Source organism: Sebastes umbrosus, chromosome 11, assembly GCF_015220745.1.
Source record: "Sebastes umbrosus isolate fSebUmb1 chromosome 11, fSebUmb1.pri, whole genome shotgun sequence".
NCBI classification, from domain to species: domain Eukaryota; kingdom Metazoa; phylum Chordata; class Actinopteri; order Perciformes; family Sebastidae; genus Sebastes; species Sebastes umbrosus.
In genome coordinates, this window is record NC_051279.1 from 8269981 (window position 1) to 8293585 (window position 23605).

The window sequence follows — 23605 nt, forward strand, 5'->3', positions numbered from 1 at the left end:
ATGCTTTAGGGCGTGGCTACCTTGGGATTGACAGGTCGCTACCACGGCGATGTCACGGTGACTACATCCACTTCTTATATACAGTCTTGAGTAAATCTTGAAAATACAGCTTCTGTCTGGCAGCCCAACAATGTAATACATTTTTTATTCAATTTAATTTTTATTTTTTTTAGAAAGAAAATGTTATAAATATCTAGAATTACCAGTAACTGAACAGGAAGCAGAGATCCTCACTTTTCTGTATCCAAACTGCAGATTACGAGTGTTTATTGACTGAGAGGGAAATGGAGCAAAGCTCACACAGCGATGTTGAAAAAAAAAAAACTTTTGCTAAGCGGACAACATGATCCAGATATTTAGGGCAGATTTTAGGCCTCCGTCAGCAGATAGTAGCAGTGATGAACCTCCTGAGAGTGAGTCAGGCGAGAGACTGAGAGGCGTTTGACTGCTGGGCAAAAGTGTAATATGGGTCAATGGAGCGCTGGCACAGATGAGGACCAATATGTTCCTCTGTATGTGTGTGTGTTTTTGTGTGTTTAGACATGATTGTGTGTCTGATTACACGTGTGACTGAGTCTGAGTGTGTTTAGTGAAACTGTATATTTGAGTGCTTGTGTTCCGGTGCGTGCAGCTGAACTGGAGCAGCTTCATACATCAAGCCAATTCAATTACAGCGGGATGAATGTTTGGACCTTTTAGCCCTCTGCTGTAAAACACATGACCCTTTGAAGTGCTGTGTACTGACCTCAGACCGGCCTGTCGTATCTCTTTCCTACAAGCAGAAATATGTACCCGCAGGCCGGGAAGCTCCGTGTAACTGATTACATGTTACCGATTACCTGCCGCGACACTTTTCAAAGCTGAAAATGCATCCGTTCGAGTTGAAAATGTTTCAATAGGAACAAGAGATGTGTTTTTATCCTGAAGTTAAAGGACACAAAGCGTGTACGGAGCAGAGGAGGATACCTGAAAGCCACACTTGAGTAAAAGTACAGATATCTAACCAGAACATGACTTTAGTAGAAGTCAAAATCACCTATTTGAATATTACTTGAGTAAAAGTCTTAAAGTGTTTGTTATTTACTATACTTAAGTATCAAAAGTAGGGCTGTCAGTCGATTAAAATAATGAATCCAGATTAATCGCAAATTAATCACACATTTTTTATCTGTTCAAAATGTACATGTACTCAAGCCCAACAGGCAACAACAGCTGTCAGTGTGTCAGTGTGAGCACTTCAATTGCACTCGTCCATAACGTGAATGATGTAACTTGCAAGCTGTAGGACCAATGATTCACCAAACCCGCTTGCTTGCAGTAGCAACGAAGATGCTTAGGAGAAATGTATCGGAGTAAAAGTACACATTTTATTCAGGAAAAGTGAAAGTTGACAGAAGTATAAAAACTAGGGCTGCCAAAGTCAATGTGATAATAACGCGTTAACGCAAAAATCATTTTAACACCGCTAATTTCCTTAACACATTAACGCAACTTGTACTGATATCATATGAAACTAGAAAACCTAAGGAATCTATTGGTACTAACCATGTCATACTAGCTTGTCAGAAAGGAGGCTAAATAATGCTCCAAACTTGCGCTACATTTTGGTGAGGAAAAACTGTTATGGCCATTTTCAAAGGGGTCCTTTGACCTCTGACCTCAAGATATGTGAATAGAAATGGGTTCTATGGGTACCCACGAGTCTCCCCTTTACAGACATGTCCACTTTATGATAATCACATGCAGTTTGGGGCAAGTCATAGTCAAGTCTGCACACTGACACACTGACAGCTGTTGTTGCCTGTTGGGCTGCAGTTTGCCATATTATGATCTGAGCATATTTTCTATGCTAAATGCAGTACCTGTGAGGGTTTCTGGACAATATTTGTAATTGTTTTGTGTTGTTAATTGAATTCCAATCATAAATATATACTTATATTTGCATAATGCAAGCATATTTGCCCACTCCCATGTTGATAAGAGTATTAAATACTTGACAAATCTCCCTTTAAGGTAAATTCTGAACAGATAAAAGATGTGATTAATTTTTGATTAATTATTTTAAGTGATTGACAGCCCTAATAAAAAGTCATGTAAAGTACAGATACTCCCAAAAAATACATTAATATTATTACTTTGTTACATTACACCACTGGTTGCTAGTCTTCCAGAATCAAAACACACCTGTATGACTGCTTTCATTTTGTAAGATTTGAACTCTAAACTTCAGTGAGTCTGTACAAACACACTGATCTCTTTTTTTTTAAGCTATCTGCGGCATCTCCGGCACTGGCTCCCCTGTCCCTCTGACTAATGGGAACTGACTGCGTTGGCCTCGTAAATCGCTTCCTCCTCTGGAGCTGCACGACTGAGGACCATATTCGGAGAAACAGATGAGAAAACAGAGGAAGGGAAGGAACGAGGGTGTGTGAAAGAGAGGAAAAAAGATGAGGGTCTCTGTGGCAGAAAAAGTTACCTGTTGAGAGGAAAAGAAAGCGAGGAAAATTTAAAACAAAAAAAAAAGGAGTGAAAGAGTGATGGGGAGAAAAATGAGAGTAAGAAGCTATCAACAGGAAATAGATTGAGAGACAGAAAAGAGTGAGAGGTGGAGGAGAAACAGAGTGAGTCAGAACCTTCTAACGCTTGCCAGTATGGAAACGACTCGGGAGAGCCAGGTCGAATTTACTGGTGTGTGTGTGTGTGCGTGTGTGTGTGTGTGTGTGTCCTGCAGCTTGATGTAATTAAGGAATCTTTGAGCACCAACAGCAGTTTGTATCCATTTTAGATTTCATGATCACATCATGGAAACACACTCATATACACATTTATATACACACATTCACACACAAATACCCCACCCCTCACTGGGTGAAGGAGGGATCACTTCCAAGTCAAAGACTGTGGGGTCGTGGAATCAGGCCAGAGGTCAAACACACAGGAGATTTACGACTGTAGAGGAGGTCGGGACAAAAGACAGACGCACGCACGCACGCACGCACGCACGCACGCACTCACACACACACACACACACACACACACACACACACACACACACACACACACACACACACACACACACACGCAGTCAGGAGATAGTTAGCTTAGCATAAAGACTGAAAGCAGGAGGAAACATCTAACCATGGCATCAATCCAACATTTTAAAATACACAAAACCTCTAAAAGCTCACTGATTTTAATGGACACCTGCCAGCCAATCAGAAAGAACTGTTTTTTTCTGTAGCTATGTTACACAAACCTGAATATAACATAATATCACATGCAGAAATAAAGAAACAGAGTGGGTTTAGTTTGCTTAGCAACAATGCAAATGTACAGTATGTGTCAAAAGTCACCAATGTGATTGCACTGATTGGATTGGGATTCCGTTGAAATGAAATCATTTCAGGCGTAAATCACTGTTATAAAGGCTGCTGTGATTGAAGACTGATTTGTCCACCAAACTTAAATCTATTCACCAAACTTTGTAGAAATCTACAAGCAAATAAACTGACACAAGCTCTTCGGTGGAGTTAACCGCCAACATCCATTTTGCTTTTCATAATTTAGTGCATGAAGATGACTCCATGTGTCAGTCTTCCTGAGGGCAACACGAGCAGCTTTAGTGTATTCCTGGCCAATGGTTGTGGTAACTGGCTGTGAGGAAGGGACACATCTGCATACCAGTAATTGGTTTGCAGTTTATGGTATTGTGAATGCTCTCTGGGGACGCAGCGGTTTATTCTAATAGCTTTTTGGTCACAGATGTACCCAGAGATCCATGCTGATTGAGTCATTTCTGGTGTTAACCAGCCTCTGTTTATATGTGATAGCATGAAGGTTAGTTAGTCAGAGTCTGTTGACAGCAGAGACAGACAGCTCTGCAGAAAATCTAATGTAAATGTGACAAGCAAACAGAAATGTACTGAATTATGTGTTAATATTTTGCTCACCAGAGATAAGAAAATGTTTGTTTTGGATGGTGCAATGGAAGCTTTTATTGGACTATAGAAACCGCAGTATCACGCTCATACAAGACATATTGAAATACAGGGTAATTTGTTCAGAGCTATTTGGTGTAGCTCTCTTCTCATCTTCCCACTTGGCCTAAATCCTGGAAAAATAACTATTTAACTCGTCAAAATGTCTGAAAACATTTTTACCATGGTTTGAATCGGGCGGATTCTTCTAATGCCAACTAGAGAACACTGATTATGTCGTCATGTTTTCAAATTGAGAGATTTAGCATTACTGGGCTGATTGGATGGGGCAGTTTTCTCCCCACTGTGGTCGAGGTTATAATGGTTCCATCTGCGTACTGGAAGCCGATGCAGTGATATTTAATTAAAGCTGGTTTGTTTTGAATGTGGTGCAGAGGACCGGATGCCTCGGGAAATACCAGGAGGATAGCTGATGAAAGACAGAACGCATGTGACCTAAAATAACACAGTAATGAGTGTGTTTTTAGATGGATGGCCTTGTATACGATCAATATCTTTTTGTTCACTTATCTATTTTATTAGTTTGTCTAAGTTGCCAGATCTTTCACACATCGTGAACACGTCGCAGCACAGACCTCCAGTATTCATAATTTGTTTTTATTTATCATCGTCTCTCTACCATCTGATGAATGTGTCACATGCTCTCAGACAGCAGCACATCAACACATTCACAGTGAAAGACCGACTGTAGCAGCAGGGTGTCAGTATTCTGCTCAGTGTATGAAGTAAACAACAACTTATAGAAACAATGGAAAGTATTTTTATTTATTTATTTAATCTTTATTTAATCAGGCAGTCTCGTTGAGATTAAGATCTCTTTTCCTAGAGAGACCTGAGAACAAGAAGCATTAAAAGAACACAATCAATATACATATAAATTCAAAATTCAAAACCTGCCTAAGTAATTGAGTCAGTTCAATCATAATAAACTGGTGCTGGTTTAGATGCTGATAGGAAATCAGCATACAGGCAGTAATATGAACTAAAGAATTAAGTAAAAAAAAAAGGGTCTCTTAAAGAATAAAAGTGTACAGTGGAGAATTGTCTTTAGCTCACCCAAACATACAACAAAAGCAGCACAAGAACATGCAACATAGGACAATCAGAATCCCCAGAAAAGAGGTTTGGGAAACACTGATGTAGCGGGTGAAATCATCCAGTGAGGTCTCTGGTCAGGCATCTTTATCTTGTTGCAACAAAACAAAAGCAAATCTACTTTTATCCTCCGTCTTGCTTCATTAAACTCCACATTAAGTCATCTAATCAGATGAGATCACTCTCTCCCGCTCCTTCTCTGTCAGCATTTTAAAATCAAATCCAGTTTTTAATCCTGCCTTCAGTCTGACCAGTGCTCGTCCCTCCCCTCCCAAAGCCCTCAGCGTAATGAGAAAGTTTGCTTTTATTCATCAGAGAAACACAAATGAGGTTTTGTTTCAGAGCCAGTATCAGTAGCAGATGTTTTGTCGTCCAAACTCGTGATAGAAATTTAGTTCCCAGAGGCACCGAGAAGAACCTTCTTCCTGTCCTCTGCTGGCCTTTTATTTCTTTCTGGGTGTTGCAGATTTGACTCACTTTTTCCTTCCTTCTTCCTTCTTCCACTCTCTGCAGTTATTGCATGAGAAAATATGTATCGCTTCAAGGAAGAAATGTTTAAAAATAGTGTTATTTTAATGCAAATACAGGATTTATGCTAAAATATTCAGTAAACACCCCGCCGTGCCCTCTCCTGTCAGTCCACATCCAGCTCTTTTAGGTTCCGGCCTTCTGTTTGCTTGTTCTCCCTCTAACCTTCCAAAGACCTTGTTGAAATACATTTCTCCGTCCATGACGCAAAAGAACATTTGCTTTCCCTTTACATATTTGTCTATTTGTTTGCGTCATACTGTTTCCATCCTACATCTTCTAGATGTGATATTTTTTTCAGTTGAGAAAGTAACTTAGATTGAATGTGTAGTCGATCCATCAAAAATAATGGCTTCTACATTTCGGAGCCCGAGCCGTCTTGTCTTGGTAAGCTCTTTGGTAATTTAGTGGTGAACATAACATTAATATATCATCACCTTTTAAAGGACCAGTGTGTAGGATTTGATGGCAACTAGTGGTGTGGTTGCAGATTGCAACCAACTGAATACCAATCCACTCACTCCTCCCTTTCCAAGCTTGTGATAACGTGAGGCGACAAGAGCAAAACCGTGGTAATGCCGTTCTCCTCACTCAGAGGTCATCCTTACCTTAATAACACTACTTAAGGAGTAACGGAAGTCAGACGTTGGCTGGGGGTACCACGGTTTTGCACTTGCGGCTCACATTACCGCAGTTTCACCAGCGTGCCGGAGAACTACGGTGGTCTTCAGGTAATGTAAAGGCGCGAAAGGCTGCTCTCTCTAGACCCAGTGTTTGGTTTGTCTGTTCTGGGCTACTGTAGAAACATAGTGGACTCCGTGAAGAGGAGCCGCTGCCTATGTCGATATGGAGGGCTCATTCTAAAATAACGAAAACACAACGATTCTTAGTTTCAGGTGATTTTACACTAATGAACACACTGTTATTTTAAGATGATATGGTGAACTTGTTAGCAAGCAGTTGCTTATTTACACATCTAGCAGTTAAAGTCAATATGTTTTAGCTCTGTTTTTGGTCTCCATCAACTCTGCAAATATATGTAAATATATATATATGAAATTTGACAAGTAGGTTCCTGGATATGTATAAATTAATTATACTTACACTTAAGTGGCAATCGGCAATTAAAATAACGGCAAAAAAAAAGAAAGTGCGTCAGACTGGATATGCCCAAACCAAGCCAATAGTGGTGAGCGTCATCCAAACCAGGAAACAGAGACGCTAAGGCTGTAGTGACAAAACCTCTGAGTGTATTAGATTGAGAAATGTCATTCAATCTCGCTTTAAGCAGCAGTATTGACTCTTTGGGTTGGAGCTGATATCAGTATTTTCAGTTTCCAAAAATACACACCCCTGTCTGTTCTCTGGTGGCCTTTAGCCGTAAACCGACTGACCCGTCTGTCTTTAATTGGACTTTCACACTCTCCTACCGCCCCCCTCGTCTCTCACCCTCCATTACTCCTCATCAAAACCAGCAGGGGGTCTTATTAGAGGGCCACAACCCCACCTGCACCATTGTCACCCTCTCTACAGTTAAATTAAAGACTCTCTTTCTTGCCCCAGTGGGCCAGCTTAATCAGGTAAATATTGAGAGGAATTGTTAGCTCTTTGTCATGTGGCTAGTGCCGCCCTGACGCAAATTTAGCTGTATTCCTGCCGGGCTGCCGCAGCTCTTTAAATGCGGCTGTGGTGAGCCGCAGCGATGGAGATAATGATGGGTTGGGGAGGGAAAAAAAACTCTGCTGTGGGACACAAAGGGAAGGTCTGTGGGACACGTGGGAGGTTTTATAGAGGGAGGTAGTGGGAATGGGGGGGGGGGGGCTGGTCGACACATCTCAGCCAGAGAGGGATCGTGCTTTTAACGTTGAAAAGAGGTTTGACAGTAGAAGTTATTTTGTCCCTGATGAGGAGCCATTTCCAATTAGATTTCTGCTCTGTGCAGCTGCCCTGGACGTGAGACTTTTCCTGAGAAGGAAATCCAATCCTAAAGATTGTCTTCGAAATTCAGCCAAGAGCCGTTTCCTCTCGTGTTAGCTTCTTAAACTATGTTCCAAATCTTAATGGATAAGGCCAGTGTCATTCTGTGCTTTTCTTACCGTCAACAGATCCGACAAAAAGACCAGAATCAAAAATGTGTTGGCACTGTCACCAAAAGTCACTCAAACAGGAGTAAATAGTGCATTTGCTGGGGACTATTTTCAGCTGCAGATTAACACATGTTCGGTGCCCTATAGCCCTAACAGCATGGCTATCTGCAGGAACTTTGACATTTCAGTCACAAATCTGATCATCTGCACCATCGTTGATCCAGTATGATCCTGAATCAGGAGTGCTTTAGTGAGTATTTACAGCAGCAGGATGGTGTATGTGAGATTGACTCAATATAAACTACATTGTGTGTTTTCATGGTAATGAAGGAACACAGTGTGGGTCACTGATGTGCTTTTAGCCCTGCTAGAGGCATACAGTAGCTCTGGGGATGATGGTCGGTCCGCCACTTTGGTCCAGGCTGAAATAGCTCAACAATCATTAGATGGATTATGATGAATTTTTGTACAGACGTTCATGGTGCTTAGAGGATGAATCCTTTTGACTTTGGTGATCCCCCCGACATTACATCTAGCGTCACCGACAGCTACGAAACCTTCCAAAATAAAATATAAATCAATAAATCAATAAATGACTTGATAAATAAATAAATGTCATTAAATGTAGAAAAAATTATATTAAAAATAAATGTGCTTAATTGATGAAATGTGAACATAAATAAATAAAAAATAAATGAATTAATACATAAATAAATAAAAGGCAAATTAAAACAGAAATATCAATTTATGTCACATTTTACCAATTAATTAATGGCTACATTTATTTTTAGTATTATTTTTGCTATATTTAGTGATGTATTTTTTTATTTATTTATCGAGTCATTTCTTTATTGATTGATTGATTTTTGATTGATCACAGAGCCACTAGCATGACTGCAGACTCTTAGTATTTTTGGACAACAATGGAGCTCTACAGTATATGGCTTATGGGAATAACATGCATCAGGCTTTGGGTACACAGGCAGTACTTGATAGTACAGTTCAGTTGATTTGTGTTTTCTAAATCATTTTCTCATTTCTTTACAATTATAAACCGAACCAGAACATTCACCTGTTTCCTCCTCTTGTCAAAGAAGGAGAAAAAAAATCAGTTGCACGAACTGAAAGCAGAGACATGATTCAGCTGGAGGCGCTCTGTAAAGTGCAGGAGGGAGGAGGAGGAAAGAGAGATGGGAGGGAGGGTAAGATGGGGAGGTAAAGAGCCAGTGAACAAGAAAAGAGATTTTCAAGAAGACTAGCAGCGGGAGAGAAGAGGGAGGAGGGGAGGAGGGGAGGGAGGGAAATAGAGAGGAAGAAAGAAAAGAAAATGGGAACTAGCCGCTAAAGAACGACTGTGTCCCTGTGGACGGCTGAGCGAGGATGCGTGCGTGTGATGGAATGACATGTCAGCGCCGCATCTGCTCCGTTTTGCCGCTCAGCTGGGTTGCTATGACGACCAGCACATCCTCGCTCGCTCGCCTGCTTTTCCTCATGCATCCCTCCCTCCCTCCATCCAACTCTATCTTACATAAACCTCCTCTTTGTATGAGCGCAGAATTGCTCGCAGGTTCAGTGCATTGAAGTCTCCCTGAAAATGTGATATCGGGCATCATCCCTCTCTCTCTCTTTTTCTCTCTTTCTCACATATGCCCACACTCAAAATGTCTCCTGGCTCATTGCCAGCGTTTTCCCTTCAGCTGGCAAAATAAAAGCGTCGAGGATTCAGGAAGGATACGGGAAGTGGGTCGTTGAAAAGAGCCTGTTTAGCATGTAGGGAACGTAGCCGGAGCGGCCATATACGCCCCGACACCTCCATTCACTTTATACTCCCTCATGTGTGTGTGTGTGTTGATTTGATGTCCACATGTGACAAAGAGAAGAAAAGGAGAACAGTTAATTGCTCTGTCATTCGTTAATTAAAGCTGTTCTGTGCACAGCTTCGGTGGTCATTTTGGTTCCATGACCCCGGGAAGCTCTGATAAATATGAAAAATACATGAGTAAGAAAATGAGCACCGTTTCCTTCACGCTTGAAAACCTCCCTCTGGCAGTTTTGTGTTTTTACTCTGTGTTTGTGTCAGACACTCTGACAGGCCTGTGGTCAAAAACAACCAAAAGGAAAAAAGACTTTCTTTACCAAACAACGCTTCCATTACCTCAAACTGGATGTCCTCTTTGACAATATGACTGCTCATATGAAAGTAATATTGACACGTTGGAGAAATACTCACCAAGAATAATCCTTTAAAACACCGGATAATGAGAAATCGTATAGATTTAGTTATTCAGCTTCCGCCGCCATGGAGTTGGTCGGTGCGTCCAGATGGAAATGTCTTAATTAATACAGATGAAATTCAGCTCATGATGCCCAGAAAATCTATCCTAATGAGCGGCTGTGACTCAGAAGGAAGAACGGTTGGTGGTCATTGGTTCGATCCCAGGCCCCTGCTGTCTACATGTCAAAGTGTCCTTGGGAAAGATACTGAATCCCAAATTCCTCCTGTGAGTGTGTGTGTGTGAGTGTGAATGGGTGAATGCTGGCTTGCAGGTCGCTAAGACTGGAAAAGTGCTATATAAATGCAGTCCATTTAATGACTTTGATCAGGGGTCACAGGGTCTAGAAGTTCACCTGTACTTCACTGCAGCAAGGTGAAAAGCACTGGAGCTCAGTAAAAACGATTTTCTGGGAGTGTCAAATTACTCTACTGAGGCATAAATCTAGTATTTTTAATAGAAACAGGTCCTGTGGTCACACCCACAGACAGAATAATGCACAGTCTTCCACTCATGTGACAGTGAAACAGCGTTAAAGTCTCGTTAAGTGGTGAAATAGATTTGCAATTTTACACGCCAAACAGTGTGTAGACAAAGCCATCTGCTTTTAGGTCCCTAGGCGGACGCCACTCTCTGCCAAACGGCTACGGAGGGAATCTGGGCCTCGGATGGCGGCCGTGTGTGTTTTCGTGCGTGCGATCACATACAGTATGTGCCCGTATCCACACATGGATGGCGATATGCATTGTGTAAGATCTTATAAACACAAATGTCTTTTATGATGATGTTTGACAGACTGTGTTTGTGTGTGTGTGACAGCAAGTGTGTCTTCATAGCTGGAAAATGCCCCGGGCTCTTTTTCATTTTCACTCTCTATTTTCAGACACACAAAGTGATATTATCCTTTTTGAATACAGCAAAGCTCAAACCCCGCCAGCGAATCTTCCATCCTGCTAACACGCCTGCGGTCGATTACTCCACAATACCACTACAGACTTACGTAACATGTTGTGAAACATTTGAAGTTTGACTGCACACCAAAGTAGTTAAATATAATCAGGAACAGAGAGGAAATCCTGAATGTTCACAAACACACTAAACTGGAATGGAGAAGGTGCTCAAAGCCACCATGACTAATATAAAAATCGTACTTAGACCTGCAGTATATTTAGAAAGTTTTTTGTTTTCCTTTCAGCATATTAAAGTGTTCTGAGAGAAAGACTTCTGCACCTCCTCATGGCTCTGTTTTCAGGCTTTAAAAAGCTAGACTTTGGCCAATCACAGGTCATATCAGAGAGAGAGCGTTCCTATTGGCTGTTCATTAGATGGAGGCAGCTGTCAATCACTCTTGAATCCTGATCAAACTAGGCAGCGCTGATCAAATATGAATCAATATTCTGTTACTGTAATACCTATTTCTCGCCTCAAATGTTTTCAGAAACATCTTGTAGTGTACTGTTTAGCTGTAAAATGAGAAAGTTTGCTCCGGCTGGTGGGCGGTGCTTGGTATTTCCTCAACTGATCTCAACATGGCTGCCGGGTCACAAACTCAGTTGGTTGTTTTCCTCCGGTCTGTGAAATCTTGCAGATGCCATTAGGAGCATCGGAGGACACTGGAGGACACAGAGGCACATGGTTTTTTCAGATTACTTGTCTCATGCACTACTGTTAGGATATAGTGACCATTTTATAAAAATAGTTTTATTTATCATATTTGCTCCAACCTACCTACTGCTGCTTTAAAAGCCAAAAGCAGAAACTGACATGCTAACACACAATTCCCTGAGTCTGATCATCTCATGGAATCACTAAGGTGTGGTGTTACCCAACTAACCATTTCCTCTTTTGTTCTTTATTTTCTTTCCTTTCTGTCTGTCTGCTCACTACTCATCTTATTTCACACCTCTCATCTTTTTCTTCCTCTCTGATTCCTCTCTGCCACGTCTCTGTATTTCAAAACCCTTCTTCCATCTTTATCCCTCTATTCCCTCTCTTCTCTCGCTGTCTCTTTTTAGATGTAACGTCCAGGATTACATCTGGCACAAGGGTGCTCGCTGCGAGTCGGTGGTGACCGAGTTCCAGGTGATGTGTCTGGCTGTGGGCGCCTCGGCTCTGGTGGTCCTGCTGCTCTTCATGATCATCGTCTGCTTCGCCAAGAAGCTCCACGTGCTCAAGACGGAGAACAAGAAGCTGCGCAAGCGCAGGTGAGGCTCCACCAAGAGTCTGAGATATTCACACTGATATCATTTTAAAATATGGGAAAAAGACCTGGCTCATTGGAAGCATGATTCAATCCAGTTTTAACAGAAATGCATGCACATTTATGGTTACTTAGTCTTATTTTTGGGACTCATACTCCCTAGATTTATATTCAGTAATGCTAACAAGATCTCAGAGAAAAAGAAAAGATGTAAGATCTCTGTTCCCCATAAAGTAGCACGTTTCTGATGAAGAAATATACAAACCCAAGTGAAACTCCATCCGTCAAGATCTCCTTTTAGTTTGCGCGATGTGTCCCGCAGGCTCAGTGGGTTCATTTGTCTAAGTTTAAAAGATCAATCAAACAAAACTAAAAAGTGAAGTCTTTAGTGCCTTGCTCAAAGGCATTTTGGCGCAGCAGATTTATTATCCGTTACCCAGCAGACACTGAGTCTCGGCTGCGGTACATTAACTCCCATCAATGTTAAAGATTGAAGGAGAAAGCTTTGTTTCTGCAGCTCCTCTGGGCCAAACTGCTGCCCCGGCTAGTGTTAAAGTTTAGAGAATGACAGAGACAGACCGATCGATAGTAAGAGAGAGAGAGAGAAAGAGAGAGAGCAACGGGGGAAGAAATTTGGTAGAAATAAAATCTAAAGGCTAAGCAGAACAACCAACATCTTTAAACATTCACTGAAATTCAATCAATGTCAGTGATGTCTAGAAATAAGTCTTAGAGAGTATTTAATTAAGTATTAATAAACATGTGGCTCATATTTGTGTTGTGTAATGTGTTGATCAGGTCAAAATCTCATGTTGATTGAGCATGTAGTATGAGCATTTTTCTGATGTGGCATCATCAGAAATATCAGAATTAGAATCCGGTTTATTGCTGAATAGGTTTTCACATACAAGGAGTTTGCTTTGGTGTATTATTGCATAGACAAGAAACATACTGTATATATATATATATATATATATAAAATTACAATACAAGTATTAAAAAATATTATTTCAAAATTAAGAAATATATACATTGTAACATTTTAAAAAGAAAGAGCAAGGCAGGAATGTGCAAGAATATATTATAGGGGATGTGCAAAGCTTCACAGTATCATCTTGTATTTGGGCTACTACACCGTTTGTAAAGTGATGCACTGTGATTCGTATATATTCCACAAAATCAATTTGCATGTAATCTGCGTAATCGTGAACCAGGAAGTATAAAGAGCGATACAGTCCGCATAGGGAGGAGGTCGGGGTGGATTGGTGGGTCTCAAAACACATGACTTTCACCCAGGAGACCGGCGCTTGTGTCCTGTGTGAAACCAGAAGTCAATGTTGATTTGGTTGTCACATAACATCTGTACTTAAGTAACGCCTCTTCCGAAGTTATTTTAACCCAAACCACGATCTTTTCCTAAACCTAACCAGTTTCCTCGGAAGATGGATGTTTATTTTGAAAAGACTGTATGCATGTAACGAGTGAAAATTGACATGTGTTGCTGGACATTCGAAGGAAAACACGAAAAATGTTTCGTAAGATCATACGAACTGTTGTATGAGGACACGTTGAATACAGTAACTATACGTCACACTATGTCCTGCTTTGCTGCTGAACATAAATACGGGCTGTTTTACGTGCTTGAACAAATGACAGAAGCTGTTGCTTATTTCTCTTATGGACTATCTCTGAAACTTCCCTCAGATCTGCATGAGGCAGTGGCCCCAACTGATAGATAATTGGAAATCACAAAAAAATTGTTCTTAATTCTTGAACAAACATGTCTTTGTCCTCCTCCTCCTTTTCTTCTTCGTCTTTGGAAGGGTTGAGATTTGGAAAGAAAAATATATTTTCTCGTGATGGAGCTCAGACTCACTGAAGATTTGCGTTTCTCTCTAAAGATACCAACTGATAGAATTTCAAGTAGAGCCTGAGGGATACATCAGCAATACTGCAGTGGGGAAATAATCCAGTATTTCAAAAGCAAAAAGCGATAGGTTAGGTCTTTTTTTATACTTTTAATAATCTTGTGACCCCTTCAGATTTATCTTGTGTTGGGAATCACTGATCTCAGTTTGGTTATAGAAATAAAGAAAGTCATCACATAGACGAAAAAAAGGCAAAAAAAGCCTTTGAATTAGATTAATTACTCCTTGTATCTTCTGATCAATGAAGTTCATCTTATTTTAACATTCAACACATTCATACACAGATACAAGTAGAAGCTGTAAAGGTGACGCTGAAATTTAAATCATCCCACATTTGAGTCAGTGAAAAGTGAAGTGGATGAGAGGAAGAGGAGGATGAGGAGGGTCTGTGAGACAGAGGAGGATGGGGATGATGGGCGACAAAGAAAAAGAGATAGAGACTGTATGTGGGAGGGAGAGGGGATAGGATAGATCTGCTGAAAAAAAGGAAGCGAACAAGTGAGGAAGACAATGAAGGAATGCAGGAGGAGAAGAAGAAGGAGGGAGGGGCGGCATGGAGAGCTGATGGCGAGCAGCCGGCAGAAAACCAGATGACAGAACAGATGAGGGAGGCAGCGGGAAGAGGAAGAGAAGCCGGTGTACACTCTCAGGAAAGGGGGCTCTGTGAAGGACCAGGAAAGGGTTTTGGTAGAGGTGTTTTTGATTCATTAAGGATATTTATTGTGCAGGATCAAGCTCAGATGCTATTAGTTTTGCTTTGAGTATCTTCAAATGTTTTCATATCCCTAAAATCTGTACAACCTAAGCAAGAAACTGACATGGTTCAGAATATGATGTTAATGATGCTACAGAATCGTTAAACGAAGTATGAAATCCTCCAAAATCATTTTCTTTTCTTTCCATAATGCACTTTATAGTCTTAATATTGTAGAGCGGGGCAGCATGCACAACAACACGATCAAATATGATTAATGAAGGGAAAAAATGGATTTAAGCAGACGTCGAGTTCTTGCCGTTGCTGTGCTATTGAATTATATAGTTCATTAAATACAGTTAATATCAACCTTTTTTCTGTATTTGCCATTGTCCCACTGTTCGTACCTCATCTACCGGCATCAAAAGAGGAAGGAAGTAGTAACGTAGTAAACCCCGCCTCTTCCTTGATTTGATTGGCCTGACATTGACGAGCTGAATTAAACTGAAAAGTTGAGAATATTTTAACTTTTATGCGCTTCTAAAAACTGCTGGAAAAGCGTGACGCGCAGCGCAAGATAAGATAAGATAAGATAAGATAAGATAAGATATCAGGTGAGATTAAAAAAAAAAAAAATGAGAGCCAGTATATCAGCAAATTCTTTATACTTGTTTTAAGAAAATCTGACTTTTAGGACTAAAGAAATAGTCATAAATGATGACATAAGATGGAGATAATCTGACTTTTAGGACTAAAGAAATAGTCATAAATGATGACATAAGATGGAGATATTTTGCTGTGTAAATGTAGAGGTGGAAACATGAAACTCCAGAAATTCATTTTCTTTATGATTTATATTTTTCAACCCTCATCTTAAAAAGAATAAATAAACAAGTCCTGCTTTTATCGAACTATTCATCACAGCAAGCATTGCATGATGATCGACAAAAAGGTTGCAAACTGTTAATTAACAGTCATGTATATAATGAGATATTCTAATTTGATCAAAGACTCAAAAGGAACCTTCATAGGAACCTTCATAGGAACCTTAAAGAACCTTTGAAGAACCCTGAAAACACACATTTTTGTGTAAAATATACGGAGAGAGAAAAAGACTCCGAGGGAGGTGGACTGAGTACAAACTGAAGGAGAGAACGAGAGTGACAGACGGATTGAAGGACTGGATTGAATACAAAACGGAGTGGGGGGTGTCTTTGGTTCTGTGTTTTAGTGTTGATCTCCCTAGCAACAGAGCTTGTCGTGGATGAGCAGCAGCCCGGCGATCGAGCGCCGCGGATGCAAATGTGAACCGAAGGACCAACCTTCCACACCAGATCCCACGCTATGGGGACTATTTTTAGCTCGACGGAGAAGGTTGTCATGCTAGTCATGGTGAGGAGGAGATTATGGAAGATGAAGATGATGGTGCGGAGGAAAAGTGGTGCAGCCAGTAGCAGCCTTAACACTAGCTAGCAGATATTTAAAAAAGGGGGAGAAGAGGGTGATGTCATTGGTACTCTGGATCCAGCTGAAAGTAGGGCAGTCTGAACAGGAGGGGGGGAGGGAGGGAAAAACAGGGGGAGGCGGGGTTGACCTACATACAGCTGTGCGACCTGAGGGGTGTGTGTGTGTGTGTGTAGCATGAAAGAGACAACACAGCCTCATCAAGTGGTCGGCTAAAAGAAATCGAAGAGGAGCGAGGAGGAGGAGGAGGAGGAGGAGGAGGGTGACAGAAAAGAGGAGTAAAAAAGGAGGGCAGGATGAAATAGGGGAGGAGGGGGCCGTGAAGGAGAAACTGTTGCAGGAGAGAAGAGAAGGAAAGAGAAAGTGAAAGAAAAAGAGAGAAAAAGAAATATGAGAGGGAGCGGTTACAGAGAAAAAAAACTCAGCATGACACATTCAGAGGAGAGTGTGTGTGTGTGTGTGTGTGTGTGTGTGTGTGTGTGTGTGTGTGTGTGTGTGTGCGAGCGAGCACGCTCTGCTGACAAGGCTGATGAATACATGAGACTCCCACACTCCCCCATCTGCTGTGGGTAATCGCAGTCGCAGTGTTTCTCTGCCGCAGTCGAGATCAGACTCAACATCCTGGTCAAAGATGGAGAGAGATAGATGAAAAGAAAAGATGGATGACATGGAGACATTTTCTGAATCTGTATCATTCCTGAATTCATTATAAAGTAAAGACATGTTGGTATCCTCCTTTAGGTAAATGTTCAGTACTCTGGAGCGACACATGGTGTTTTTTGATCCAACGTCCGTATCAGTAGGATGATATCTTTTGTCTGTGCCTTTAAAAATGTGTTCCAAATCACTACTGAGATAACAACGCTGTGGTTCAGGTTTGGTTAGGTTTAGGGAAAGATCATGGTTTGGGTTCAAATTGGGGCTGTCAATCGATTACCTCGCCATCAGACAGCCCATCCCGATGCGGAACTGAAGCTTATACAGTATATCGCCTCTCTTCAAAGCCACCAGACTACATTCACATAAACAGTAATTTTACCTCATAGAACACGGGAGTATACATACAACCCCACTTCAGATTATTATTATTATTCATTATTGATTAGCTTTGATTAGCTTACTTACGTCACCGAGTGGGTGTTTCCATTTAAAAAAAACAAAAAAAAAACAGAATGCAGATGGACCCGCCCTTTAAAGTTGGATGTTTTGCTGTCATTGTTATTGGGAGAACAGTTATGAAAGTTACAGAAAGAGTTGCAAAGCAGTATTTGGTGTCTGGGGCCATGATGCATGAAACTCCGAAATGTGCACACACATTCTTTTTGTCAAATTAATATAAAGCTGTGGTATGCATGGTCCTCAACTATGTTATCTTTCATCTCGACAATTGCAAGGTAAACAATAGAAATGCAGCACTACAAATGAATCTACCAGACGTGTGCTTGTAGGTATTTAATTGGCTAATGCAGCACCTTGACAGATGATGTTGTTGCGTTGTAGTTCAAGTTTTTTTGCCTGCGTTGTTTTACCGCAGCTCACTGTGTTGGTAGCCACACTGCGTCGACGGACTGACAAATGATACGATGCGTGGGACTATTTATTGGTAGCTTGTATCGGTCGAGGCAGATGGCCTCCCACTTAGAGCCCGGTTCTGTCTGAGGTTTCCTCCTAGAGGGAAGTTCTTCCCGCCGTCGCCCAAATGCTTGCTCATGGAGGAATGTTGGATCTCTGTAAATTAAAGAGTACGGTCTAGACCTCCTCTATGAAATGTGCCATTAGATAACTTCTGTTGTGATTTGACGCCATAGAGATAAAATTGACTTGACTTGTTTCCACAGAAATAAAGCAGAGTGAGAGGTCCACAGCTGGTTTCTGGTGCTAGACATTGAGATCACAAGTGATGATAGGAGAACATTATCTCTGTCTGTCTCTCTCTCATCATAACCTCGTCTTTGATTGTCCTGTCACGGCGTTCATGAAATATAAATACGGAAGCTCGCATGAGGATCAGAGAGTCGGGTGCTTTTTGGCAGGAAGTAGATCACAGCCTCTTTAACTATGGATATGATGGGGGAGTGAAGAGATGAGAAGGAAAAACACAGCGAGAGTAAAGGTTTGGGTGCGGGGCAAATGACAAGTCGTTTCATATATGAGAAGGAAGATTTGTGTGAGAGAGAGGAGACAAAACTGTGACACTCTTGTCAAAGTTAGCATTTCATTTGGTCCCCGAGACAAACATCTCTTCACTTTGACAAGTCGGAGTCGAAAGAAGAAATAATAAAGAGGATGAAATTCAAAGAGTTCAGTCAAAAGGGAACTCCCAAAGTTTACCGCTTCCCCGACAAGATGAAAGGGAAGTCTGTGTTTATCTGCGTCGAGTAATATCTCATCCTAGTGGATGTGATTATTATGCTTTTATTTTAGGTATTTGTAAGGGACTTGGAGCAATATTAAACAGATAATGTGCTATTTGATGTGTCACTCCAGAGTTATCTTAAAGTCAACTTAAAGAAATAGTTTGCCATTTTTAAAATATTAAATTATGCACAGCATCACTTATCACACTGTACCAACAAGACGTTTATATTAAGTTAAAAACAAGGGAAGGTGTGCACTATAAAAACAAATACAATGCAGAGTCAGTTCGTTTTTTAGCCAAAGATTTATTTTTGTGTTATTTTTTTTGTGTTTTCATCTGGTAGAGCGTTCCATTAACTGAAAATGCTAAAAAGCAATGGATATTTTATTTGCGCAAATGCCAAAATGGGCATGTTACTCACTTCTTGGGGCAGACAATTATTGTTGAATGCTTTCAGCAGGTTCATGCAATGTTTCAGTGTTTATTCCACAACCATTTTAGGTGAACTAATCTGTAATCTGTAGTCCCTAGACACATTAGTTACATAGTCTACCTGGAAACTACCAGACCTGACATAATATCAGGTCTGGTAGATTATGTGCATATATCATTAGAGAGGAGTGTATGTCTTTGTAGACAATTAGAATCAAAACCTGTGTGTTGTTTAAAGCAGAAACAGTCTGTTTTTGTCTCCCTGGTGCCTCCCTGTTAGATACTGGGTCAAATGTGAGTCAAAGTTTAGCCTCTGTGACGACTTGAGGGAGAACCAGGTAAATCTGATGAACAAAAATGAAACATGTTATTCTCAGTTTGTTGCATCACAGACAAAATGTTTTTTTTTGTTTTTTTCTTCTGTTTGCCGATTGACAAACAGAAGACGTAAACTTTCTGTCTGACTAATGCTGCTTTCTTGCTTTTTTTCCTCCCCACTTCCTTTTTTCTTTCTGTCTGTCTTTCCTTCAACAATGTAATCTTTGTCCTAAATATTTCCTTTTTCTTACCCCGTTTGTCCTCTTTCTTCTCCGTTTGTTCCATTTTGTTTCGCTGTCTCTCCATTTGTCTGTTTTCATCTTCCTCGTCTTTGCTCGACTGTCTTTTTTCTCCTGCTCGCACCTTCTGGATCACCTCCTGTAAATGACACTTTGTCCACCCATCTCTTCCTCCCTCTTCCTTTTCCTCTTCTTGGATCCTTTTCAAATTCTCAAATTGTTGTGTACTCTTATTATCTTTCCACAACTCGTTTTCATTATCTGGACTCTCTGTACCCTCCTCCTTTTTCCCTTGGCTTGTCTCTCTTCTCATGCAATCCTCTGTTTTCCATCTTCCTTGCCAAAACTGATCTTAATTTCTCCACATCTTCTCTCCTCCTTTTTCCCGACATCTTTCCCCTCCTCTCATCATCTTTTCCTTCACCTCTCAATATCATCTCAATCTTTTCCTCCTTCTCTTCACCTCCTCACAATCTCTTTATTTCTTTCCTCTCTGTTACCTCTTCTCCAACCATTTCCCCCAAACTCTGTTCCTCCTCATACCATATTTATTTTGCTCCACCTTTCACCCATCTTCCTCTCCACCCCTTTCCCACCATCACCCCCCTCCATCCTCCGACACCCAGCAGTAAGTACCGGCCTTCATCGGAGCAGCACAATGATAATTTCTCGCTGTCCACCATCGCTGAGGGCTCCCACCCAAATGTAAGGAAACTGTGCGACACCCCTCCTAACGTCCCTCATGCCCGTGCATTGGCTTACTATGATAACATTATCTGTCAGGTAACGTGGTTCTCGCCTCTCTCTCTCACCCCTTTTTCTGCATCTCCCCCGCAAATCCTGCCCGGGCCCCCTGACTCCCCTCCTAATGCATGGGCATGAGTATTCTCAGATACTCCGAGGTGTGCAACGCTAAGGAGGGGGATGGGCGTGGGTCGACGTGCGAGGAAGGACAGTGGGAGTTTTCTCAAGGGGGCGAATATGAATCCAAAGGGTTGAGAAGGAAAAACTACAGGATGCACATAGAGGCATACACATTCTAGACATGACTGTCATGCTTTTTGATTGGGGTTTTATACCGTTTCATAAACCTTCTTCAGAATTCATAGAACTTTTTCAATCTACAGCCTAGAGCTTTATATATTTTCAGGGTAGTAGTTTAGTAAATTTACCACAAATCACTACTAGAATATATACAGTATACATATAGACCCTTTTACGGACGATGTCATGATTACGTCACAGTGTTAGCTGGAGGCAAAACAAAGGAAAGACTGGAGGCAAACACGAATCAACTCAGAGTAGTGGGCTAAAGTTATACATCAAAACCGTCATCTTGCTGTGTTGTTGGCTGCCAGAATTGATATCACACATACAAGTACATATAAACGAACAAACTACACAAGTTTACACAACGAGGCTGTAAAGGCGGACAAGTCGGCTTGATGACATTAAGTAGTTTCATTTAGCCACTTGTTAGTAACCGCCTTTTTTAAGACACAAAAATTCACGAGTGGGATATTTATTGGTGTATTTTATGTCGTAGAAATTTTTTTTTAAATCTCTTTAGCTTGTGTTAACCACAGACCTTATTTCAGGCATCTAACTAAAAACCCATTTAAAAAGCCCATTGACTTCCAGACGAGGGAACTGGAAGGGCTGAAACGCTAACTCATATGCGGGTTTTAGGACTCATTGATGTAGCACTCTATATATACATAGGCCTATATATAAAATGCCACAGGTGCAAGCAGTGTCTGAGCCCCTGCAGCATGTTACCATGGCAACACGATGGCTGTCAAGTCTTATTGATTTAGTTCCACTGGTTTATTGCTTATTGATCCTATTATAAAGGTGACGGCAACACACACACACACACACACACACAAACGCATAAGATATAACAAAAAGTAAAGAGAGTTCATGTAGAGGTGAGAATGTCTGTAAAAAACAAGTCTTAAGCCATAACTTATTATTTTAGGCATGTTACACAACACCCCAGCAATTAATTTTCACTGAACGACATCCAAGGAACGCTTAGTTGCATACTGACAAAGAGAAGATGCAGCATGAATCAGCTCAGGGCACAAACACAGCTGAAGGTTAGAGGTTAAATTCCCCTTGAAACCATGCAGACTGAACATTTATGGACGGTCCCCACAGTGCAGCTATAACAAACCGGCCCTGGCTTTAACTTGCCCCCTTTAAGAGAGAACTCCCACAATCCTTCGCTGCGACCCCTCCCCACCCCGTCTCTTTCTAACCTGCTCTCTCTCTGATCACCTCTTGCATCAGTGTGTCATGGCATTTTCTGCTCTGTCGCTAACATGCGCCACCCGGTGGCCATGTCAGCCACTGCAGCTCTGCTTCGCTATCTGTTTACAAATCTGTAATAACACAATGTCTGCTTTACTTGTTTATCCTGAAAGTGGGTGGGTGGGTTGGGAGGGACTGTTATGATTGGTTTAATCTCTTTTTTTCTGGGGGGAGGCAGGGGAAGGATTGGTGTCACAAACAGGTAAGATAAAGGTGTGGGATTTTTTTGTGAGAAATGGTCGTGGGTTATCAGGATAAACATCTGAGATGCAACGCCTCGCGGCTGCCTGCAGGCGGCAGCAGAGAGCCGACAGGTGCCTCGCTAACTGACGCATGGGTAGCTAGTGGCGGCTATGCCATCGTTGTAGCAGCATGGGTAGTTCTAGTGCTACAACTGAGGTAGTTTTGTTTTGTTTCCATTTGAGTCTTTTTAAGATGTGGTACCACCCTCTAACAACTCCATCAGTAGTTTTGTTCCCTTGTAAACCTACAGCAACTAGTCGTTTCTCTATAACTCTCATTTCTTTCATGCTAGTTCAACAGTTTAGTGTCTCACACACTCATTTTAACCACAAATCAAATACCATTTTCACTACCTCAACAGACAAGAAATCCCAAAAGAGTGATAAAAAAACCCATCTATCATCATCTCCTTAACAATATCTCTAAAATGTCAACTTCCTAACTCAACACCACCTACATATCACAATCCCCCCAAATCCCCTCTCCTCCACTGGATTGAATAGTATTTGGAAATACTTTAAATGGTTTGTTTTAGCACGCTTAAAGGTAACCTGGTGAAGTTTTGAACGGGGAATGCACCTGCAGGCGTCGAGCATTTGTGCAAGTCAATAGAGAGGCGAATTCCCTCCCCTTCCAGTGGACCCCATGGGACCTTATTTTGGAAAAAAAATATGAACGGTAGTCAACGGTGAGAGACACAATTTTTTTTGGTCCCTTTAGAATTGCGCCACAAATCACACATATGATGTTTGTGCATTTAAAAGAGAATTTTTCAAGTCAAGAAAGTCACAGTCTCTTTTTATCAGCCGGGGAGCGAAGGAACGAGCGAGACCTGTTGCTGGTGTGAGTACATCCTGGTACGAAACATACAGGCATCGTAGCTTCAGCGAGAGAGACGTCATTACGCGACTTTAGGATGTGTCGTCTATCTAATTACGTATTTTCACAGTCTGACACTTCAACAGTTTTACAACAAACTGCGACTTTCTTGACGTGCAAAATTATCTTCTAAATCGACAAACGTGTTTAATTCATGGTGCAATTCAAATGGGATGAAGGAGATTAATTATATGCACATCCCGTAATAGGTGCGAGGCTATCAGAACAGCGTCAGTAAAGAAAAAGGTAACACCTGCACACTACGCCATGAGGCAATCCAAACGGTATAAAAAAAATATTTGTCTCTCCCCGTTGACTGCCGTTCATATTTTCAATAAGGTCCCATGGTGGTCCACCAGAAGGGGCGAGAGTTTGTCTCTCTATACATATCTACGCTACCATCCCACTGATTGACATTCAGTGGCAGTAATGCACCAGAAAAGGCAGGGAAGATTGCAAGCTAACAAACAATGCAGGTTTAAAAAAAAACATTACCAATCAGCTTTGCAAATGTTAAATGAGGAAGAAAATGCACTCAGCGTGTTTGTTAGG

The 23605-nt window shown here is 41.2% G+C and overlaps 1 protein-coding gene across 11 annotated transcripts in view; it reads left to right on the plus strand.

The window, feature by feature from the left end:
• cspg5a (chondroitin sulfate proteoglycan 5a) overlaps nt 1-23605 on the plus strand; it is a 59411-nt gene that overhangs the window by 26745 nt on the left and 9061 nt on the right. For 3 of the 11 annotated variants that reach the window (XM_037785214.1, XM_037785210.1, XM_037785212.1), the window contains exons 3-4: nt 11997-12185; nt 20242-20320. In XM_037785214.1, the coding sequence (XP_037641142.1) occupies nt 11997-12185; nt 20242-20320 (268 nt within the window). Of the gene's footprint in view, nt 1-11996; nt 12186-19338; nt 19536-20241; nt 20399-20507; nt 20518-23605 lie in introns of those variants that run through there. The other 8 variants (XM_037785211.1, XM_037785213.1, XM_037785218.1 and 5 more) reach the window with 6 other exon arrangements.